Source organism: Megascapheus bottae, chromosome 16 (assembly GCF_031878675.1).
Source record: "Megascapheus bottae isolate mThoBot1 chromosome 16, mThoBot2.hap1, whole genome shotgun sequence".
Classification (NCBI taxonomy): Eukaryota; Metazoa; Chordata; class Mammalia; order Rodentia; family Geomyidae; genus Megascapheus; species Megascapheus bottae.
The window spans coordinates 43,481,981-43,504,170 of NC_143524.1; the positions used below are offsets into that span (position 1 = coordinate 43,481,981).

General features: G+C 52.6%; 1 protein-coding gene across 2 annotated transcripts in view; it reads right to left on the minus strand.

Annotated features, from left to right (window-relative positions):
• The window catches only part of Pde2a (phosphodiesterase 2A), an 86,872-nt gene that overhangs the window by 43,042 nt on the left and 21,640 nt on the right, over nucleotides 1–22,190 (minus strand). The window contains exons 2-3 of one of the 2 annotated variants that reach the window (XM_090348374.1): nucleotides 15,863–15,932; nucleotides 5,534–5,595 (exon numbers count right to left, since the gene is read on the minus strand). In XM_090348374.1, the coding sequence (XP_090204500.1) occupies nucleotides 5,534–5,595; nucleotides 15,863–15,881 (81 nt within the window). In that variant the 5' untranslated portion in view covers nucleotides 15,882–15,932. The remainder of the gene's footprint in view (nucleotides 1–5,533; nucleotides 5,596–15,862; nucleotides 15,933–22,190) is intronic. The other variant, XM_090348373.1, reaches the window with a different exon arrangement.

Genomic DNA, 22,190 nt, shown 5'->3' on the forward strand with positions numbered 1-22,190 from the left:
TACTTGAGGTCACTCGGTGTCATGCTATTGTTTGCACACTCATCCCCACTTATGTCATATCCTTGGGACACACACAGTCAAACAATTCAATGTTTGGATGCATAAGCCACAAATTCATGCCCTCACTGTCACATAGTTAGTATCACAGACTACCACATATCCGGATCACATATTCCATGACTCACCTACTCTCCACACTGGCCTGTGGTCACAGTTACATACTGGTAACACACCTCATAAGCTCAGGGTCACACCTGGTAGAACATCTACTGTCCTATAATCATTGTCTCGGTGTTACCCTTGGCATCACCCAGTGTCCCACAATACACCCCTTTGGGGCACAGCCATAGAACTGCTGTCCCATGTCAAGGCTGTTTCCTGTTGTGCTCAAAGTACTCAGGCACCGCTTGTTCCTTCAAGGATTTCCTGTTGTCAGGGTCCAATCGGGTCTGGCTCAGTTTGAGACACAGCTCAAAGCCCAGGAGCTGGCCAGCAGGAGCCTTGAGCCCCCCAGCCTCTCCTACAATTCTGGCTGAGCTCAGGGATTGTTCAATCACCCCTAATTTCCCAGACTGGTGCTAATGCCACAGAGCAGGCAAAAGGGATGACTTCTGGGCCTTGTCTCACCCTTAGAGCACTCAGGTCTGTGTTTTCCAGAAGGGTCAAGACATCCAAGGAGTTGTCTGACCAACTTTGGGCAACACCAGCAAAGCTGAAGCTTGAAGCTGCTGGAAGGAAGCCTGGGGGATGAGTGTGGGACAGAGCATGACAACAGCTTAGAGGGTTAGAGATATCCCAGAGGAAGCCTCTGAGGTATGGGAAATATGATGGAAGAGGAAGAAAGGGGCAAGGCGGGGGGGGGGGGGGTGGACAAAGAGAAGTAAAGTCCTAGAGTCCAGAACCTGGAGGAGTCAGGGCTGCCATGAAGATAGGAACAAGAGAGAGCAGGAGGTCATCTTGGGGAAATGGAAGAAAACAGATTTCTTTCATATTCAGGCTCCAGTCAGGGAACTCAGGACATGCCTCTCCTTCCTGGCCCTGCTTGTGGTCCTACAGATTGTCCCCCAATGACTGCCAAGGCCCCTCACCTCCTGCCCAGGTCAGTCTGCAGGAAGGACACAAGGAGGCCAGAGCACACGCTCCCCACACGGCCTGAGATAAATATTTCCCGGGAAACGGAACTTGTTCTCTCTGTGTTTACAGCCAAGGGCCAGGCAGGACGGGAGGGGGGAGTGAGTAGAGCGGTAGGGGGAGGGGATAGGAGCCAGTCTCAAACCTGCTGGGGCCTCTGAGCCAATCCCTGCCTCTCTCTGAGTAGCCCTCTGGGTTCTGGAGAACACTGGATCATCGTAGGCCTGGCCACAGCCTTGCACAGACTCAACTTGTGACTTCTCTGAGTTTAAGTCCTACTTCAGACCAGACTTCTCCGACCGCAGGATCAGGGAGGCCATCTCTGCCTTGTTCTCAGTCAGTTCAAAGTGAGGACAGATGAGTGGGCAGACAGACAGCTAGATTGGAGTGACAGCTAAGACAATCTCTCTGGCTCCACATCCCTGTATGCCCTCGACCTGTGCAGCCCGACAGGTGGGCACAGACAGATGGCAGGGCTTCAGGATCCCTAGGGATGCCAGATGCTGTGGCTAACTTGTTGGCAGCAGCTCCCTCAGGGTCTACGGGGCATCACTGAGGCCACTTGCTGCTGATGTGCAGAATCCAGGAGGAAGCAGGCACAGCTGGCAGTGAGGAGCTTTTGTCCAAGAATGACAAACTGAGAAATGTCCCCTGAAGAGGCCTGTCCACCCCCACCACAGGGCTCCCTGCCTGGGAATTTATACCCACCAACACATGGAGCCATCCCTACTGCCCACACCTTCCACAAGCCCTCAGGCCCAGGCCTCTCCCTATCCCTTCCCCCTGCAGTGGACCACATGCCACTTTTGACAGCCTCCATCTGGCTCTCAGACCTAGCCTTCTTCAGCCTATAACTTGAACACTATTGGATGCCAGACTTTTCACCCAGAGCCAGCCTCCTGCAGCTCCCACTGGAATCCTTGTTCCAGGCTCTTCTGTCTTCTCGTTCCCTGTGCTGGTTTGTGGTATCTCCGTTGATTTGACAGGAGCCAATCACATGAACCCTCCTGACTACCCAGCCAGTCTCTGGCCTCACCTGTTGATGTCCCTGACTCCCTTCATCCTTCACAGCCCCAAGCCAAGAAATCTCCATGACTGCCTCCATGCAACAGTAGAGATCCTGCCTTAGAACTCCAGCCCTGCTCAAAGCTGCTCACATTCATTCTTCAGTATGCACTTACTATATCCCAGGCCTATGCCCAAGAGATGAAGGTGTTTACAACCACTGGAGAAAGGAGATATGTAACAAGTTGCCTAAAGGTGCATTTGGAAACTTGGCACTGGTGACCCAACTTGAGGTGAAAGGAGACATCTGAGAGTACTCCACAGAGGAGGTGACATTTAAAGAGCAGGTGGAGAGTAAAGGGAAACTCAGAAAAGACAGAAAAGAAAGACAGAAAAGTCAGTGTGGGTCAGGGAGGCCGGAAGAGTAAAAGAGTGAACACATGGCCACATGACTGAAGCTATTTAGAAGCAAAGAATGGGTATGAAGGGATCTTGCTTTGCCATGCTAAGAGGGTATGGTCTTTATCAGAAGGGCAGCCATGGAGGAGCCAGGGTTGGGGCTGCCTTGGTGTGGATATGTATGCCTGCCCAGAGGGAGATACCAGAACCCTATCCGGTCCCTGAGAGCCAACACAGAGATGGCATCCACTCGATGTGGATTGTCTCTGCCAACTTGTCAACTTGAATTGTCTTGGCCTTGACTTCTAGAAAGAGAGTCGGGGGGTGAGGGGATGAAGCAGAGACCAGGGTCCTGATTTTAGCCAGAAGAGCTCTACCCCCCTTGAGCTGGCCAGGGGTCAGGGAGCCTTTCCAAGAGAGTGTACTGAATCCATGCTTGTTGAGTGAGGAGGGTGCTGCTTCCCTGGCTGCCACCCAACCAGTGCCAGGAGAACGTGCCATGCCTGGAGAACCTCTACTAGCTCCGGTCCAGCCCTGTCACACACCCTGTCTCCTGAGGGTACACCCTATTTCTGGCTCCAGGTATTGCATGTTGTAAAGGAACATGGAGGGGACAGCTCTCTGAAGGGCCTGCTATGGCTCAAACTCTTTGCCTTCTCCCTACAGTGCTCTATACCAACACCCAACAGTAGTGATCCTGCTCAGTCACCACGGAGGTTCTCATTCCTCCTTGCAGGAGAGGAGACTAAGGCTGAGGCTGGTTAATCCAATGGCCCAATCACCCATGGGGAAGTGAAAAGCTAGAACTTGAAGCCATACCTACCTGACTCATGGTCTGCACACTCTAAGATGCACTTTCCTCAGGATCTAAGTGACAAGAGGGTCATCAGCAAGCTCCCCAGTTCCTTTCCTCCTTCCCTCCAGCTATTCTTACTGTGAGCAATACCCTTAGGCTCGCTCCCTCTGATCCCATCCGCCATGTTCTGAAGAAGGCCCTAAAGTAGCCCTTCTTCTCAGAAGGACTGAGCATGGGCCTGGCCACTCAGGGTGGGGCTACTGACATACCAGATACAAAGCAGGCTCTGCCGGGAGGCCAAGCATTGACCATTTTTGGAGCTGGTTGGCAGGAGGAGAGGGGAAGAGGGAGGAAAGACAGAGCTGTGGTGCTTATTGGCATAAGATCCTCAGAGGGACAAGGCAGCAGGATCCAGACAAAGGAAAGTCAGATTGAGATACCAGGGATGGGAACAGATCCCAGGAGGCCTGGTGATGAAGATGAGGTTGGTGGAGTGGGAAAGGGCTAGAACTTGAACTTGCTGAGAGCAGGGCCAATGGACCCAACAGTGGCATAAACAAAGAGCCAGGAGCTGGGCTCTTTCCCTTGGGACCCAGCCCCACTACCTAGGAGAATCTCAACTCTTCCAAATACTCTCCCTTCCTGGCTTCCTGGGTGGGTGACAAATGCAGTCTTTCTTGGCGAATGGCCGAGACTGCTGAGACACCACCGGCTCCCAGGAACACCATCTGTCCTGGCTCTGGGGGGGAGCTCCCACCCCCTGGGGAATGCCATGGCAATAAATAAATTAATAATGACTCACCAGGCCCTCCCCTCCCTCTCTTCTGGCCAGTGCTCAGCAACAGAGCTGCGTCCCCCTAGGGGTGACATTCTCAGCCTTGGCCCCATGTTGGAGCCCATGCTAAGCCCCCGTAAGGCTCAGGGAGCATCTCCTTCTTGTCTCACCCACCAGCTGTGGCAGGGGTTGTGAAGGGAGGCAGCTGGACTTTACTGCCAACTCCTCCCTGATCCCCCTTCTAGGACCTTCTCTGGGCCTATGCTTCCCCGGATGAAAAGTGATAGCAGCCCTGCCTCCTCGCTTGTGGTGAGAGTTAGGGAGAGCTTGTCCAAAGCGCCTGGCCCTGATGGGGGATGGCACAAGAGGAGCTTCTGCCTCCTCGCAGCTGGCCTGCGGCTCAGAGGCAGACTCATGAGTTGTATACATGTGCACATGCATGCATGCACGAGCACGCTCGCTCTCTCCCCCCCCCCCCCCGTGGCAATCTCCAACATCCACAGCCCACCTCGTTTTTCTTCCTCATTGAACAGGGAAGATTCCTTTGAGCCTCCAAAGACATAATCTCATCAGTGGAACCTTGGGAATAATAAAAGCATGGTCCCTCAAGCTCAGGGAGTGCACAGTTCATAGACGGTGAGTCAGACATACATAAGAAGTACAGGATGGAGAAAACGGGGCACTTGTGGCACACACAGTGGGCAACAGATAGCAGAATGCCACCGCATCTGACTGCCAGGCAGGAGAGCTCAGAGGAGGGAGCGTGAGCCAGCTGGGTCTGGAGTGATGGAGAGGCAGGGAGGACGCCCGGAGGAGGGAGGCTAGAGCGGAGCCCAGAAGGGTTTAGGAGGCTAAGATGGAGGGCAGGGGTTTGGGGAGGCAGGAATGGATGAAGGGGACTATGACCAGAGATTCAGAGGGGCAGCAGGAGGGCGCGTTGATGGGAGCATGGTGAATTTTTGAGCAGGAGGATAACCAGTTCATGTTTGTGTATTTGAAGGATCCCTGGCAGCCACATGGAGGATGGGGACAAGGGAAAGCAGGCAGGCAGTGAGTGTCCAGGGAAGCTGTTGGAGGCAGCACTTGTGAGCAGCAGGAATGGGGAGGAAATGAGATCAGGGCGTGCTTTGTGCAGGGGACTGACACGGTGGGGGGATTGTGGGTTTGGGTGTGGAGGATGAGAAAGGAGTCTGAAATGGTCCCCAGGTGATTGGGGGAGGTGGATGCTGAGGGGATGGGAACTCCAGCGGGGTATAGCAAGAAGAGGTCTCTTTTGTAGGGTAAACCTAGGCTGGAGGGGTTGGGGCTGGGATGCGGCTCCAGCCTCCCAGTCCTCCCCCGGGGTGAGGGCAGCAGTCCGGCTTACCCTCATCCTGCGCCCACCACCCCCCAAGCCCACCCGCTCTTTCCCTCCACTGAGCTCTCACCTCCAGTCGGTCGTCTCTACTCCCTGGGGGCTCTGGCTCCTGTGCAAGAGGGTCCTGGCTGGCTGCAGAGACAAGAAGGCCAAGGACTGAGGCCTGCCACGCCTTCTCCCCTTCTCCCCAGCCTGCCCTCCCCGCAGCTCCCAGCAAGTCTTGCCTGGTTACCCCCTTCTGTCTCTCCAGACACCTTGCTCTCTGTTTTGCAGAGGCATCTCTGGCTGTGCCATATACTTGACTCTGACAGCTGAGGTAAGTTCTTTCTTTCTGCCTAGCACTCCCAAGAAGTCAAAACAATTACATCTTTATCCCTTTGAGGCCCTCGGAACTTCTTCCTCTCCCCTGGGAACTCCCGCAGAGTTCAGTAATGGGATCTGGTAAGGTCCACCTCTCATACTCAATGAGCCTCCAGAGGGCCCCCAGCCCAGCGATGCAGCCAATTCCAAATGAACATGGGCTCCTGTGTGAGCCACCACCCCAGCCTGGCACCAAGTCCTCTGGGCACCAGTTGGACCCCCTACCCACATTTCCACAGCTTCTCCAAGTGCTGGCAGTGAATGCAACCTAGGGCTCGGCAGACACGCCCACTCATTGGCTCAGAAACTACCACCCTGGCAGCTTCGAGAACCCGAGCTTCTTTGACAGGCACTGCCCAGGGGCAGCTGCAAGCTCCTGCCCCTCCCTGCCCCCAGCCTCAAGCCTGCCCAGGCATCGGACAGGCGGTGGGATATTCTGAGCCTGGCTCGGTTCCCGTCAGCTGCTGGCCGCCATGCCAGCCTGGCGCGAGTGCAGGGGCTGATTTGATTTGGCAGCTTGGGAAGCCTGTGGTAGGGACAGGGAGGGGGAAGGGGAGGGGCAGGGGGGAGATAAGACACCCATCCCTGCTAGGAAATAAACAGCCTTGGGCACTCAGCAAGCCTGGGGAGAGCATGGTCCAGCCTGAGGGAAGAGGGCTTCTGACCGCCCTTTATGGGGCATCACTTATTCTCACCCAGCACTGGATACCTGCCCACAGATGCTGGAATGTCTGGCTCTTCTTGGGTGACCACAGGGGTGACAGTAGCTGCACCTGGTGTGTGGACATTTGAGCAGTGGCTGTCAGGGTGTCTGGTTGTCTCTCATGTCCTGTGGGGGGAGTCTCCATGTGTGGGTGCATTGGCAGCTGGGTCTGAGTGTGACATGTGGCGTGGGACTGACAATGGTCACAGTCAGAATGACTAAGGCAGTATGGCTGGACCTATAGAGGAGGGTGAGTGCAGCCCAGGGTGTGTCAAGGTTACTCTGGTGGCTCACTACTAAAGGGCCTGGCATGCGCTGGCTCGGGACTATTCCTTCCCTCTGTGCGATGACCCCACTCACCCAGCAGTGTCCGGTGGAGGAAATGACGAAGGCCCAGATAAGTGCCTGACCCCAGGGCCAGCCCTTTTGTCCACAGACTGTGAGCCTCCTTGTCCCTATGGTCCCCACTGTGTCACCCAGACCGCCTCCTCTCCAGCTGCCTCTCGGGCCAACCACCCCCCCTAGACCTGGGCACAATTTGATCCTGCCTCCTTCCCTCCACTTTCTGACGGGATGTGTGGGGACGTGGTCTGCGGTTGGAGGTGGGAGTTCCTGGCCCCACTCTGGCTTCTGCCTGCTTCCTGGCACAACCAGAGAAACCTAGCTCACACCCACCCCCACAAGCCTGGGAGTCTGCACCAACTGCCAATGAGGCCACACCCCATAGTGTCCAGTCAGAGAATTGCCATTGGGACATCAGAACTTCTGGTCTTGTTCTGAGGATCACACAGGAACCTAATGCTGAGAGGCCCAAGGCTGTGCCCCAGACACCAGTCAGGGAGGTCAGGGTTGGGCAGGGCCTGCTATGGAGAAGAGGCAATATCTATCACTGCCTGCCCATTGTCCCATGTCCATCCTCTGGAGACCTACGGCCTCTTCCCACCCAGCCACATGAAACAGAGTCTCTCCTGAATCCACTGAGGGAGGGGCCCTACACAGAGCGGAGGCTCCAGAGAGGAACTGAGGCTCACAAAAATCAGCTGTTACCCAAGGAGTTACAGAGATGGAGCTGCTCTGCTGTGTTCTGGAGGGGCTTCCTGGAGGTGGCGTGTGGAGCTTCAGAGAAACACACTGGTCCAGGGTGGCCTTCTAGCTATAGGTCAGCCTGGGAACTGTATGTACCCATGATGTGCATAGGCTCATGGAAGCTTGAACTCCAGGCTGGGTTCCAAGGGCAGGGTCTATGGAAGGTAAAGGTCAACAGTGGAGAAGAGGGAGGTCTAGGAGAAAAGGAAAAGGAAAAACTACTCAAGGCTATGGGGAAGGGCTGGGAGAGAAGCACACCGCATTCCAGGAGGTGCTTGTGGGCTCAGCTCCAAGGCAGACCTCACATGGTCAGTCGGTAAAGCTTGACTACCTGAGGCCAAAGACAAAGAACATCCGTGGCTCAGGAGGAAGGGTCTGTCATGGAGCTCTGATAGCCTCCTGTGCAACTTTAGACAGGACTGTCCCCTCTTTAAGCCATCTAAAAGAAACGGTGGGACTCGATAGTCTGCTCTAGCCCTTCCCAGTTTGTCGGTTGAAGAGGTTTGCACACCAAGAGAGCTGAAGATGGAGACTTAACAGGAATTAGGAGAGAGCTGGGGACAGGCAGGTGGGAAGGGATGGTAGGAGGATGAGGGGTGACAGAGGAGGAAGGAGAGTGTCCCTGGGAAAGCACACTTGGGTTGGGCAGCTGGGGAGGGTTCCCTGTTCTTAGGGTCAAGACAGGAGGCAGACAATGGAGCCTTGTGTAACACAGGGAGCAGCTGTCCCAGCCCCATCTGGGCTGTGAAAGGAGAAAGACGGAAGGGATGACAGACAGGCCTGCTGCCCTCTGACCTGGATTCTGCCTCCACATCTATGGCCCAGGTGTCCCAGGGAAAGGGGAAGGTGAAGGCTGGGAGCAAAGAGGAGCACCTGTGGACCCAGAAAGACTTATTGCAGTCTAGCTTTGATCTATGAGCCCCTAGACTAAAAAAAGAAAGAAAGAAAGAAAGAAAGAAAAGAAAAAAAAGGCTTTGGACATGTGCAGTCATGCTCGGTTTCTATAAGTTCACCCTTCTAGAAATGGGTTCTAGAAGGCTGAAAAGACTGTCTGGCTAGCTTGGCCTCCACCTGTATCTGAGCTCTGGGTCCCAGGCCTTCATACAGGGTTCCTGTGTCCAGGAAGTGCTCATGTCCTGTTTTCCCCTCAGCCTGCTGTCAGGGAAGTGGGTGAGCAGGCCTCTCCTTCCTCTGCTCTCTAATGTTCTGCCTAGAGACTTTGGGGGCAGGGAGTTAGGGTATACCTCCCCGCCATGGTCTTAAATGGCTGGAGAATGGAGACAGGAGGAAGGGAAGCGATCCTGAGCCTGTCCAACTTAGGAACTAGCAAATCTCTCGTGTGCACACGAGTCTATTGTGGCAGGTCAAAGCCTGTACAACCAGGCTGAAAGGGTCTCCCATCTCCTCTAAAGCTGGTGCATGGGCTCCTACTTCTCTCCTTCACTGAGGGTGGGAGAGAGTGCCTGACACCCCATACTATCTGTCTCCATTGCTTCTTGTTATGTCTTTAATAACTGAACATTGACATTAACAAGGCAGGTGGCTGCAGCTCTTCCCAGCAGCCCCATTTAGCATCATTGAATCATCAAATCCTAGAATCCTGGATGCACAGAATGTCCGCATCTTTAGCTCCAGGAGTCTCAGCATCTTAAAGTCACAGAATGTCAGCATCCCACAATCCCACACCCACCTCACCCTGGCTGGTTGCTAAGAGTCATAGAAAGCTAGCATCATCCTGGTGTACAAGCCCCTAGCTGACAATCACAGAGTCTCAAATCACACTCCCCTAGAGCAATAGCTCACACAGGCCTTAGAGCTCAACTTCCTCCTTTGACAGGTAACCAAAAAATGCAGTTTAGGGGCCAAGCATTGTCCAACCCCAAGATTGCAAAGTCAGACCTTAGCATGCTGGTATTCTGGAAAATGCGCAACTTTCACATTCTGAGATGCCCATGTTTATGCTGAGTGATGCTGTGTTTCAATTCTCTCCGGGCTTACTGGCTTCTTCCCCTACCACCATGTCTATGCTTGGTTCCTTCAGATTTAAGCAACCATGAAGAGGGGTACATATGACCAATTCTCGATTTCTTCAGGATGAGAGACAAAAAAAAAAAGGAGAAAAATGATCACCCTTTCTCAGCCACGCACAGGGAGGGGAGGGGAGGATCCTGGACCAAGAAGGGCCTAGCCCTGGGAGGACTGCCTGCCCCTCTCTCCATCAGAGAGCACTTCAAGGTAGCCTGATCCAAAGTCCAGAAAAGCAGCTGAGGCTTGCCATTTACATGAGCAGGATCATGAACGTTTAGCATTTTCATAAATTTTCATAAATCTACTCATTCTGGAAGGCACCCGCACATTTTTGGACTTGAATTTTTATTAAGCATTACATTTCAGAGCCTGTTTTAAACTTTAGAGTTCTGAATATTCTTCGCCCAGAGCAGACCCTGAGATTCCCACAGTTCAGGTTGAGGACTTCATAGCCCTGAGCAGTCCTGATAACCTAGTCTCTGGCTAACTTCAAAGCTGGCGAGTTCCTGGGGAGGGGGTGGGGGCGCCTTACCAGGACCTTTCAATCTCCCCAGGAGCAGGACTCACTGTCTTCCCTCCTGACCTCATACAGGGTTTGTGGTATCCAGAAGATACTCAAGCAGCACATTCTGCTCCCTTACCTCCACCTCTGAAGCTGATCAAATCCCTTCTCCACGTCCCAGATGCCCCTCACCACCCATCCTTTGATTATTCCCTGCTTAGGCCTCGAACCCTCACTTCCACCTGTGGTCCAGGAATCTCCCTCACAAACTCCTTTTGACTCCTCCCCTTGGGGTATTTCCCACTGGAAAACATCCACAGATCTGAACATAGCTTGTAAGTCTGGCACAACTTGGCCCATATCTGATCTCTTGAAGCTTCATGTCCCACCTCCTCAACCCCATCCACTCAGTCACCCAGTGGTCCAGAACCCAGATCCATGCATGAAATTGTGTGACCAATGGACACAAGTATTCCCCATTCTATCTGCACCAAGCTCCTTCAGCTACCATCTGCCGTTCACTCTTCCAGAACTTGCTCCTGATCCATCCTTTAGCTCTCAGATTCACTGTTCCTGAGTTCCCAACTTGTCTTCTTCCCACTCTGTGCTAAATGAGGGACCCTGGTTCTACCCCACCTTGGCATGAGTTTATCTCTTCGTTATTGCCCACACTACCAGCGCAGCCTCCATCTATATACCCTCCCCACTCTCAGCCTGGCACCTAGTTCTGAGTTACCACCACTCTGATGTAGTGTTGCTCAGGAAGATGTGGGGAGCTTTAAGGGCTACATCTCACTCTTCTCTACCCATTCTTCCTGTTGGCACACAGTAGTTGCTCACTATGTCCATCTATGAAGGATATCTATGGAGGTCCATAGTATACGGCTTGGATAGATGAGGCAAGAATGCTCAGAGGTGATAAAGACCCCTGGACTTGACTGAAGACCTTTTGGAAGAGGTAATGGGGATATCTTTTTCTTCTTTTTTTAATGCTAGTCCTGGGCTTGAACTCAGAGCCTTGTGTTCTTACTTGGCTTTTTCTCCTCAAGTCTGGCACTCTATCATTTGAGCCACACCACCACTTGTGAGTAGCATCTTCTATAGATCAGTCCTAAGACAATAATTAGATCCAGGCTTCAGAAAGTACCTAGGCCAGCCCTGGGGCCACCAGAAAAAGCCATCCAGATAAGAACAGACTCCACAGTGGGGGAGAGTCAGTATCTTCTGATCTCACTGAAGCAACCACTGGTGGGACTGGCCATGTATCAAGGAAGGGCTTCCTAGAGGAAGATCTACTTCTTAGGAGTAAGAAAGTAGAAATGAGTGGGACTGGAGAAAGTGATGAGGAACAAGAATGTGGGGGGGGGGAAGCTCTGTCTCTGTCTCTTCTTGTCCTTTACCTATGAGAGGTCTAGGTCAGATAGGCTGGGGGAGATAAGTTAAGAAAAGCAAAGTAGGTGAGGAGGAATGGAAACTACATCAATGCCAACACCCCGGCCAGGGCGGGTTTGCTTGTCAGACTGGCAGGGAGCAGCTCCCCAGCTGTGGCTGGGAAGCGTTTCCTGTCTCTTTGCCAGGGGGGTCATTAATAATCATTTACCCGCCACAGGCATCACGGAGGCCAGCCAGAGAGCAGCATGGTACTGGAGCCAGAGTTCAGCCTGGCAGCCAGGAGATCTGGACAATAGTACTGGCTCTGCTACCTTACTGTGTGACCTGAACCATCCACCTAACCTCTCTTGGCCTCTGGGAATATCGGTAAGAGGAGGCTCTGATGAAAATATGCCTTCAGTCCCCTCTTTGCTCTGAGCCTCAATTTCTCTAGATGGCATTTGTGCTGCCAACCCTCCAAAGCAGTTATAAACATCGGATGACCAGGCCAAGCCAACCTCAGAATACAAGGCTGGGGATAGGGAGGCCCAGATCCCATCTCTGTAGAGCCCCTATTCTGGTAAGAGCCAGATGATACCAATGGAGTGCAGACATGAAACCCAATAGAACTGTGTGCAGTTTGGGCTAGGGGAAACACTAAGGGAGTGGCCAGGCCCAGGCTTCCCAGGTGGGAGCATAGGAAGTCAACTTGGTCACCACAATGACCCCCAAGACTTAAAACCATGCCTGGAGCAGGGGCTCCATAGATGATCTTAGACCTTGGAAGAACCTTGGACATTGGAAAGAGGGTAACAATGGTGACAGCGACTCAGCCCAAAGACCATGGGATGAGAAAAATAAAAAGTGACTTGACAGTTTGAGAAGTTTGGAGGCCAGGGATGGTCACCCAAAGCCAGACAGTGCTAACGGCTCCAAGATCCCTCTTTTAGTCGCTCAGACATCTGTCTCTATCCTAGGCTACATTTGACTTCCTTCCAAGGCCCAGCTCAAACATGCTCAGTTCCAATAACCTTCTGGAAAGTAGTACTGAAGCCCTCACTGACTGACTCAGACCATATCAGCATGTTGAATTCTGGGCTTTTACGCTCTCAAACAATTGTTCAAAGGCAGATAGGGTTCCCCCACAGCTTTCTCTGGACACTATGACATAGGGAACCTGATGTCTCCACCTACTAGACTACAGGATCCCCAAAAGTGACAGGTCTCCTCTTTCATATAAGGGTCTTGGCTGAGACAGGGACTATTTCTTCTCTGTTACTTTCATTTTTTTTGGTGCCCATCCTGGGGCTTCAACTTAGGACCTGAGCCCTATCTCTGAATTTGTCTGCACAAGTTAGATGCTTTATCACTTGAGCCACAACTTTACTTCCAGTTGTTGTTATTGTTGCTGTTGTTGGTGGTGGTGGTGGTGGTAATTAATTGGAGATAAGAGTCTCATGAGCTATCCTGCCCCAGCTAGCTTCAAAGCATGATTCTCAGATCTCAGTCTCCTGAGGATTACAGGCATGAGCCACCAGCTCTGGGCTCTCCTCTTTTTTATGTAGGGTCAACAACCGTAGCTCTAGAATGAGATCTTCCTGGTGCTTCCTCGGCCCAAAGGAACTACAGAGAAGACGAGAGGGGAGCATGGAGAAGGAGATACTTGGTTGCTGAGCACCCTAAAAGTAATTTGAGCCAGAAAGGACAGTGAGACCCCCATGGGACTAAAAGCACATGGTTGGCAGACTTACTCAACTCAAATCACAGCACAGCTCTGGCACGGGTGCCTCCCAAGACACCACTGGCCATGGGGCCTTATGACCCACACCCAGCCCAGCCCTTGTGTGGAGCACAGGGAGGGGATAGTAAACACAGTGACCTTGCTGACACGTGCATCCTCTCCCCACCCCCTCCAAGCCCTAGGCCCAAATATGGGACAAGTTAAGAGGAAAAGAACAAAGGTTCTTGGACCACACCATTGCCTGCCGCCCGCCTGTCCAGCGTCTGTTCAGCCGGAAACTCAATACAAAGGCTTTGGTCAAAGTGAAGGGGATGAAGGGCAAAGGGTAAGGCAGCCGGGGCTGGGGGGGGGACAGCCAAAGGCATCACTAGGGACCTGATTGGGTGGGAAGCAAGGACACGTCACTCTACAAACATTTATGAGGCACCTGCTGTGTATTCCTCAGACAGGCAAACGTAACATACCTTAGGCACATACTCTCTTACCTACTATAGCACATTCTACATTCCCACCCCTGCACACCCCCCAGCTCACTGGACATGCCTCACACATTCCTTATCACACACCCTGGCAGCTCACAGGGAGAAAAGTTCGCAGAATCTACCCCTCCCACCTTACACACCCACACTTCACATTCACACTCGACCTCATCCTCGCCTCGCCAAACCAGAGACACATGCATCCAATTAAATTCAACACACACACACCACCCAGACATGAAGACACCTTGCATGAATAATGTACACACCTGATAGAACATGTTGGTGAGCACACAGGACCCTTTAGTACAGATGACCCTGTCTTCACACTCTCCCCTTACCCTTCCTAACACCTGCTCAACTGTACCCCTCATCCCCGCCTACACCCTTTCCTGTCCAAAGTCACTACGCAGACACATGATGAACACCAACAGAGAGATCCTAAAATATTCCCCAAGCCAACCCAAAACATACCCCGGTGGCTACAAGCCATCCAGTAGGCTGCAAGTACACTGGACATACACAAACCCCCACTTTTTCTCTGACAAAACAGCTAATAAAACCTGTTGTAGATCCTACCAGGGTTCTCTTCCTGGCTACACACAGCAACCAATAACATAGAATCCACACATATAATTCTGCCCATGCAGACTTTATAACAACTCTATCCTATAACGACAGATATGAAATCTCCCCCCCCCTCTCACACACTACAATCACATACTTAGCTCCTAGCCACACACAACATGCGATATAGATTCACAATCTCCATACCTACCATAACCCTCTATGAATAATCCCCCATTCATGATGATATGGTCCTATATGGTACATGTACACATGACACACAGCATATCAATACATGCAAATAAGCACATACTGATACAAACACATATCCTCCAGACTCACTGGCCCTAGACAGCACCCAACAGAGGTGACAGACACTTGTTTGTCCCCTCCATCCCAAATTCCAACTGCCTCAATCACGACTGGGAAAGCAGGGATGAAGGAGTTCAAGTTATAGATGCAGTTTCATATCACATGATGACCACCCACCTCAGACCCTGGAAACCAGCCAAGGTAGCCCACTCCATGTTTAGGGTCTTGGAATTGAACCCATACCATGCCATGCCTACTAAAAACATGGAGAACACTAGCCATGGCCTTGGAGCCTGTCCCTTCCTCATCCCAAAGCAGAGGCAGATGTAAAGGTAAGGATGACCACATGGAGAGACCATAGAAAAGAGCTAGAGAGCTGGAGAAACTGGTGCCATGAACAGACAGAGGCGAGCCACACAGGGCCACACAAAAGAGACCACACACAAAAGAGACCACAAAAAGAAGAGAAATGGGGGAGGGACAAAAAGTAAGCCCCAAGAGTTGGAGAAAAACCTGAAGAGAAACCCAGGGAATTAAGTGGGACTGCCACACCCAAAAAAAATAGGAGTGAGAGGCCAGGAGAAAAAGACTGAGGGCGGGGGGAAGGGGTGTCTCCTTTGCAGGAGAGAAGGAAGGACGCTGGACAGGGGTCCTGTAGAGGAGGGAGGAACTTGGGCAGGGAATGGGGTTCGGATCTTTGGGTAGGGTGGGAACTGAGCGAAGTCTAGGTAGTTGCGTGGGAAGGTGGATGAGGGCACAGAGCAAGCTGTGAATGAAGGTTCCGGGTCTTGGGATGAAGCCCAAGTGGTGCAGTAAGGTCTGGGAGTGCCTGGGGTCGGGACACGGTCCGTGGAGATGGCGACTCCGAGGCACGGGTCGGGGAGGAAGGGGTCCCGGGCTTGAACAGAGCTCTCCGTGCGGAAGGGGGTCCCACTGTGGATTAGTTTAGAGCTTGGGTGGATCTCCAGATGCAAACCGGATTCGGAGTCCAGGGTGGCATTTGGGCTGTGATCGGGACGTTCAAGAGCTGCTTCCGCGTCTGGGCTGCGGTCCCGGTACAAGCGTAGGGTCTACAACTAGGGGAGAGGGGGGTCCATCCCTGAGGACGATTCAAGGGGCTCAGGGGAGGGTGGGTCGTGAAGACCAGCGACTGCATGCTGCGCAGAGGACTTGGCCCTAGCTAGACGCCCTCTCCGGATGCCCGGTTCTCCCGGTGCCCTGAAGGCGGGGAGGGGGGGGGGGTCTCCTACCTGCAGGTTGTCGGTGCATGGCTGCGGCGGCGGCGGCTCGTCGGGCTTGAGGAAGACCTGCTGGCCCCGCCTGAGGAATTGGACAACAGCGATGAGGATGTGGTGCAGGACCAAGACCATGCTCGCAGCCGCCCGCCCGCCCGCCTGCCCGCCGGCCCGGCCGCTGCGTTCGGTCAGCGCGTCCGCGACAGCTTCGGCGGATCCGCGGGAAGAGTCCGCCCTGGCCCCGCCCCCGGCCGCCAGGCCCCGCCCCGCTCGGCCCGCTCGCCCCGCCCCCGGCCGCCCAGGCCCCGCCCACCCCTACCCGCCAGGGTCAGCACCTCGCAGCTGTCGTGTCTTCCGACCCCACCAGACCTCCCGCCCGCTCTCCCCTCCCAGGACCCTTCCTTCCAGCCTGTCTGCTGTTAGGGTCCCCCGCCCGGGAGCTGTCCCCCAGGCTCCGCTGCCCGTCCCCTGCCCCGTCGTCCCTCCTCTCGCTGTCTCACGGGGGTCGCTCCCCCGAGCCCTGTCCCTGTCTGACCACATCCTCTTCCCACTCACAACCTCGGGACCTGGGGCCCAGCCAGAGCCCAGGGACTCCGCAGTGCGGGGATGGAGGGTGAGGACGGGAAGGGGTGAAGGGAGCCGGGGACAGGGGTCTCAGGACCCCGAGTTGCCCGCACCTCTCCCCCCCACCCCACCCCCAGGCCCAGGAGGTAGGGAGAATTTTAGAGGTCGCGCCAAGAGGGACAAGCCCTGGGGCGGTTAGCGAATCTGCTTCGGCAGACACGTGCGCTCAACACGCGCGATTCCTCAGTGTGGGGTGCAGACACTGGGTCCCTAGAACTTGCAGGCTGGGCTGCATCGGCGTCCCAGGAGGCTGGAGAGGACGCGAGCCCGGGTCTCCCGGTCCGCAGGTCCGCGGTGGGACCCACGCGCCGGGAGCGCAGTTCTCCGCAGCGCGGCCGCGGTGCTTGGACGCCGGCGGCAGCCGTGACGCTCCTGCGCCCCCTGCTGTCGCATCGCCGCAGCGCAGCTCGGCCCCAAAGGCCGACTGGTGGGGGTCAAGGGGAGAGAAGGCTGCGTGTAACCCTGGCGATCTCTGTGCCTGGACCCATTGGGTTCCTAGCTTCCTCCTGGCATGAGAGCGACGAAGGCCACAGGCCGTGACTAAAGCACAGCGGGAGCTCGAATCTAGCCTGGCTTTGGCCAGGGACTGGCTGCATGACCTTGGTTAGATTCCCCCTAGACCTATCAGGGTCTTCACATTCATTTCAACTCACAGGATTGTCAAAGAGGCTCAAACTCAAGATGATGGAGAAACAGACAGGGAACCCTGATCTCCCTTCCTACAGTTTGACCTGATTCTGCCCTCTTCCCTGCTTCCCCACTATGCAATGTCCACCCTCTCCCCTGCCCCCCCCCACAGCCCTTGGAGGGTGACTCAGTGAGCCCCCAGCCACTCCATCTCACTGGGGTGATTCATCTGGGTCTTTTCCCCCTGGAGAGCAATTTCCTCATTGTTGAGTCACTGAGCCCAGTCCTGGACAAAGTCCAAGCACCTGGCACAGCCTTGGCAGTTAGGGCTGTCCCACTAGCTCATGGAATGACCTTCCATGTCCACTTTCTGAGGCATGCCTTTTCCTCTGCTCACACACCTTCAGTGTTAGCACATGAAGCCAAAACTCCAATTCAGCTTGACACGTGAGACCTGCAACTCAAAGCTGCCCTGTTCATCCACCCCTCATCAGTCTTTACATTTATGGTTTCCTCTCTACTCATCTCAGTGGCTGCCTCATTTTCACTTCTAGGTCTTTGTGAGTGCAACTCAATCCCCAATCCTTCTGTCATCCTTTCAGTATGCTTATCTTTCAGGGGCCAACTGGAGGCTACCTCCTCCAGGAAGCCTTCCCTAAATACTATGTTAGTCATTGGGATAGTACTTTTCTGTCCTTGGGAGTCAGGCCTGAAGATCTGGGGAGAGATGAGATAGAAGGGATCTGGGTCAAGTGAAGGTATTTCACTGCATCTTCAAAATAGGGCAATTTGTCCTAGTTATTTACACTGAAAAAGAAAATGCTCTATGAGCTACAATGTGCAAGATTCTGCTCCTCCTAAAGCAGGTGTCCATTCCATTTTTTGGCTCTCAGTGTCATTCTCTTGAAAAAGATCTGGTCAATGCCAAGGCTATTGCTTGAGGTGGTAAGGCAAATGAAGGCTGAGCCCCACCAGATGCACCAATCTCTTTGCAAGGCCAGAGCATGTGTCGTTGGCTTGGTCCTGGGCTTTGACTAGCCTACGGGAGACACAGATGCCCTCCTGTTCTTTAGAAGAGGACCTCTTAGCCCTGAACTCAAGAGCCAACCCTGGCCTGGCATAACTACCAGCTCCTGGGTTCCCAACTCTATAGGGCCTCTTTTGCACTGTCTTTTCAGAAGTTCTTTCTTAAATTTACCCAGAGTCTCTGATACTGCAGTTCAGTGGCTAGATTCCCAGGTGCGTGCTTTATGTCAACCTCAACAAGAGACATTCTTTCTGGGTCATGTTTTCAGATTCAAGCGTTCCTCAGAGAGTTTGAATCCTAACTGTGTCATAGATTTGCTGTGTGATTTTGAGCAAGCCAGTATACCTCTCTGTCTCATCTGTTGTTAAAGGTTAGTACTCTAGATTTAATAAACAGTAAATGCCTTGCTTTTAGTGCTTGGTAGGAGGCAATCCCCTGCTCCTGAACCACATGTGCCTCATGGCATTCTTGAACCCTCCCCCAAGTAGGGACAAGAAAGTCTCCTCCAGGTGGAAAGTCACAGGCTTTGCTAAGCTCTCACATCTAGGAAAAAACTCTTTCCAAGACTGGGACTTCTCCACTTGGGAAATGCCTGTGTTTGCTTCAGATCCACATTCCATGATCCTATCCTGTTTCTCCCTGACTCATGTTTGAATCATTGGAAGCATTTAAGATTATAGAGGCCCAAAACCTTCATCCCAGGGTTTGTTTTTGTTTTTGTTTTTATGGTTATGGGGCTTGAACTCCAGGCCTGGGCACTGTCCCTCCGCTCTTCAGCTCAAAGCTACCACCCTACCCCTTGAGCCACCGCCCTACTTTCCATTTTCTAATGATTAATTGGAGATAAGAGTCTCATGGACTTTAGTGCCTGGGCTGGCTTTGAACCTCGATCCTCAGATCTCAGCCTCCTGAGATCTGATTACAGCCTCCTGAGCTCGACATATCTCATCCCTGTTTGACCTTCATCCCATGGAAACAAGGGTGAAGGGTGGCTCCTGATGGCTGGCTGTGGACACTGAGGCTGGGAGGATTATTCAACACTTAAGAACTTGTGTTGAATTGGGCTGGGATGTAGTTCAGTGGCAAAGTGCTTGTCTAGCAAGTGCCATGCCTTGGATTAGATCCCCAGTGCCAAAAAAGAAAAGACAAAGAAAAATCCATTTTAAAAACAAAACCCCAAACAAAATAAAAATTATTTCCAGGCACTGGTGGCTCACACCCATAATCTTAGTTACTCAGAGGCTGAGATCTGAGGATCGAGGTCTAAAGCCAGCCTAAGTAGAAAAGCCCATGAGACTTTTGTCCAATTAACCACCAGAAAAATCATAAGTGGCACTGTGGCTCAAAGTGATAGAATACTAGCTATATGCAAAAAGAGCTCTGGGATAGTGCTCAGACCTTGAGTTCAAGCCCCATGACTGAGTAAAAACAAAACAAAACAAAAAAAAACCAAACAACAAAAAAACAGAACACTTGTTGAATACATATAATATTCATGAAACATACAGTTTCATGGGTATTTTTTCTTTCTTTTTTTATTTTTGTGCTGGTCCTGAGGTTTGAACTCAAGACATCATGCTTTCATTGGTCTGGGTGATATTGTCTCAAAAAAAATGTAGACTTTACCTGACTTATATAACTGTAACCCCTCTGTACATCCATCACCTTTATGATAATAATTATTTTTATTAGAAAACCTGGAATTCCCTATCTGAGTCATAGCTCTACTTCTGGCTTTTTGCTGGTTAATTAGATATAAGAGTCTCACAGACTTTTCTGCTTGGACTGGCTATAAACCATGATCCTCAAATCTCATCCTCTTGAGTAGTTAAGAATACATACTTGAGCCATCAGAGCCCAACTTGTTTACTTTTCAACAATGATACAGGGTAGAATCTATAATTGGCCACATTTTATAGATGAGGAGGAGAAAGGCACAGAAACTAAGCAACTTTCCCATTGTCAAACAGCCAATAAACATTGGAGCCAAAATTCAAACCCCATCTGTCTGACTTAAATACATGGCCTGCTACTTGATCAAAGGCAGATAAGACTTGGACTTTCTAAACTCTTTTTGCGCACCCTCTGTCTATCTCTGGTATCAGGAAGTCCAGCCCCTGCTATATCCCCAACCAGCCCAGTCACATCTGGCCCAGCCCCTCTGGCCCCCTCTTCCTGTGTGCCTACTTGGTGCTGGGTACTTCAGGAAAAGTTGATTTTTCTCTCCATGGTCTATAGACTACAGAAGTCCTAGCATCCTCTTTAAGGGCTCTACATAGGACATGTGCTGAGAGCTTTTGGGAAGGAGCCCGTGTGGCGTGTGCCAACCATGGGTTTTTCTCACTCATTATTTGTCTTTTGTCTTTCTGTCTTAGAGGCAGCAGCCTCCATGACCCATTGGGAAGAAGAGAAGCCATGAGATTCTAGTGCTGGGTCTGCTGGCTCACAAGGGAACTGAGATCCAGGAGATGCTGTAGGCATTCATGCCTGCCCCCCATCACCCAGAAATTCCAAAATTGTTTCTTTACACAAGGGTGCCTTGGGACACACACACACACACACACACACACACACACACACACACACACCTACACAGGCACAGGTGACCACACTTCTCCCCAATGCCCACTGCTGTCCCACACCCAGCTTTACCTCTGCCTCCCTCTCACCCATGTGGCCTCCCACTGCCCATAGGATATCATAAGTTCCTGCTCCTGGCCTGGAAGCCTACCAGGACGTCCACAGTGCCAATGCTGCCTTCGGGTTAGCTCTCCATGCAGACAGAGCTTCACGGAGGACTGGAGGTTCTTGTCACCTGACTATTCTGGCAGCCCCCAGTGACAAGACTTTGTATTTTGATCACTAACATGTCGCCAGCCTCTAGAGCAGGGCTTGGACTAGAATTACTTCAAAACACACCCAAGAATCAACCGTAGAACTTTCTTCTTAGTCCAGTCAGCCTCCCTTTGTGGGACTTACCCAGCTATATTTATTTCTCTGTTGCCTCTCCCATCAGACTGGGCTCCTCAAGGCAAAGACTGGATTTGAGGCGTCTCCATGGCTCAGGCCCAGTTGGGATGGAGCACAGAGAGCAGAACCTAGGGCATCACAAAGCCTAGGTTATCATAACCCCTCTATGGACCCAGGGGTGTCTAGAAGGTGGAACCACCCTGAGCCAAAGACACAGAACATAACTTCCCCAGAGAAGAGGCCTCTAGGCAGTCTTTCCTCCTCACTCTGAAGCCTTTCTGAAGTCGCCATGATTGGCCATCTGGCTCCTGCCTGCCCCCTGCCAGAGACAGGGAGCTCACCTTCTTCCAAGCCAACCCCTTGCCAGTGGATGACCCTGCCTGACCTTGACTCTTCCCACAGCATGCTTGTCATGCCTGGGATTCCTAAGGAAAGCTGGGAGGAAAAGGGGAGGAGAAGCAGATCCTAGGGGCTCACGTGCCCCCAACTTCAATAGCAATGTCAGTGCAGAGATAGCCTAGAGAACACCTTGATTGGCTCCCACTGAGTCACAGCTCCTCACAGAGCCCATCCCTCAAGGAGGTCCCCATGAAGTCACAGCTTCCCCTCCCCTATCCACACCCCTACTGAGTCCCCCCCCCAACCTACCCCTCACCCAACACTCTCATTCCCTATGTCCCAGTCCAGCTGAGATAAAGGTCCCCTCCCGCCCCATTGCAACTCCTCCACCCTGGGTAGCCACTGCCTTGTAGGCTCAGGACCAGAAGGGGCAGCTCGGACTCTTGCCCCAGATGTGGAACATGGAGAAGGTTTCTTCTTGAGATCTGGCCAGCAGGTTTCTGGGTGAACGAGGCAGGCTGGTCCTCTGCCAGAAGCAGCTGTCCAGAACCCAGCCCATAGATGCAGCCCACCAGGGCACCCAGCACCCAACTACCAGCTATTTCTGGCCTGGCTTTATTCCAACAGCTCCTTGGGAGCTGCAACTAGTCTCTGACTCCAAGATATTACACATTCCAGGACTATTTAGAGCTGAACCCATCGGAAATACTGAGGCAAGAAATCAAAACAGCAAAGACCTATGCACTGAAAACCTGC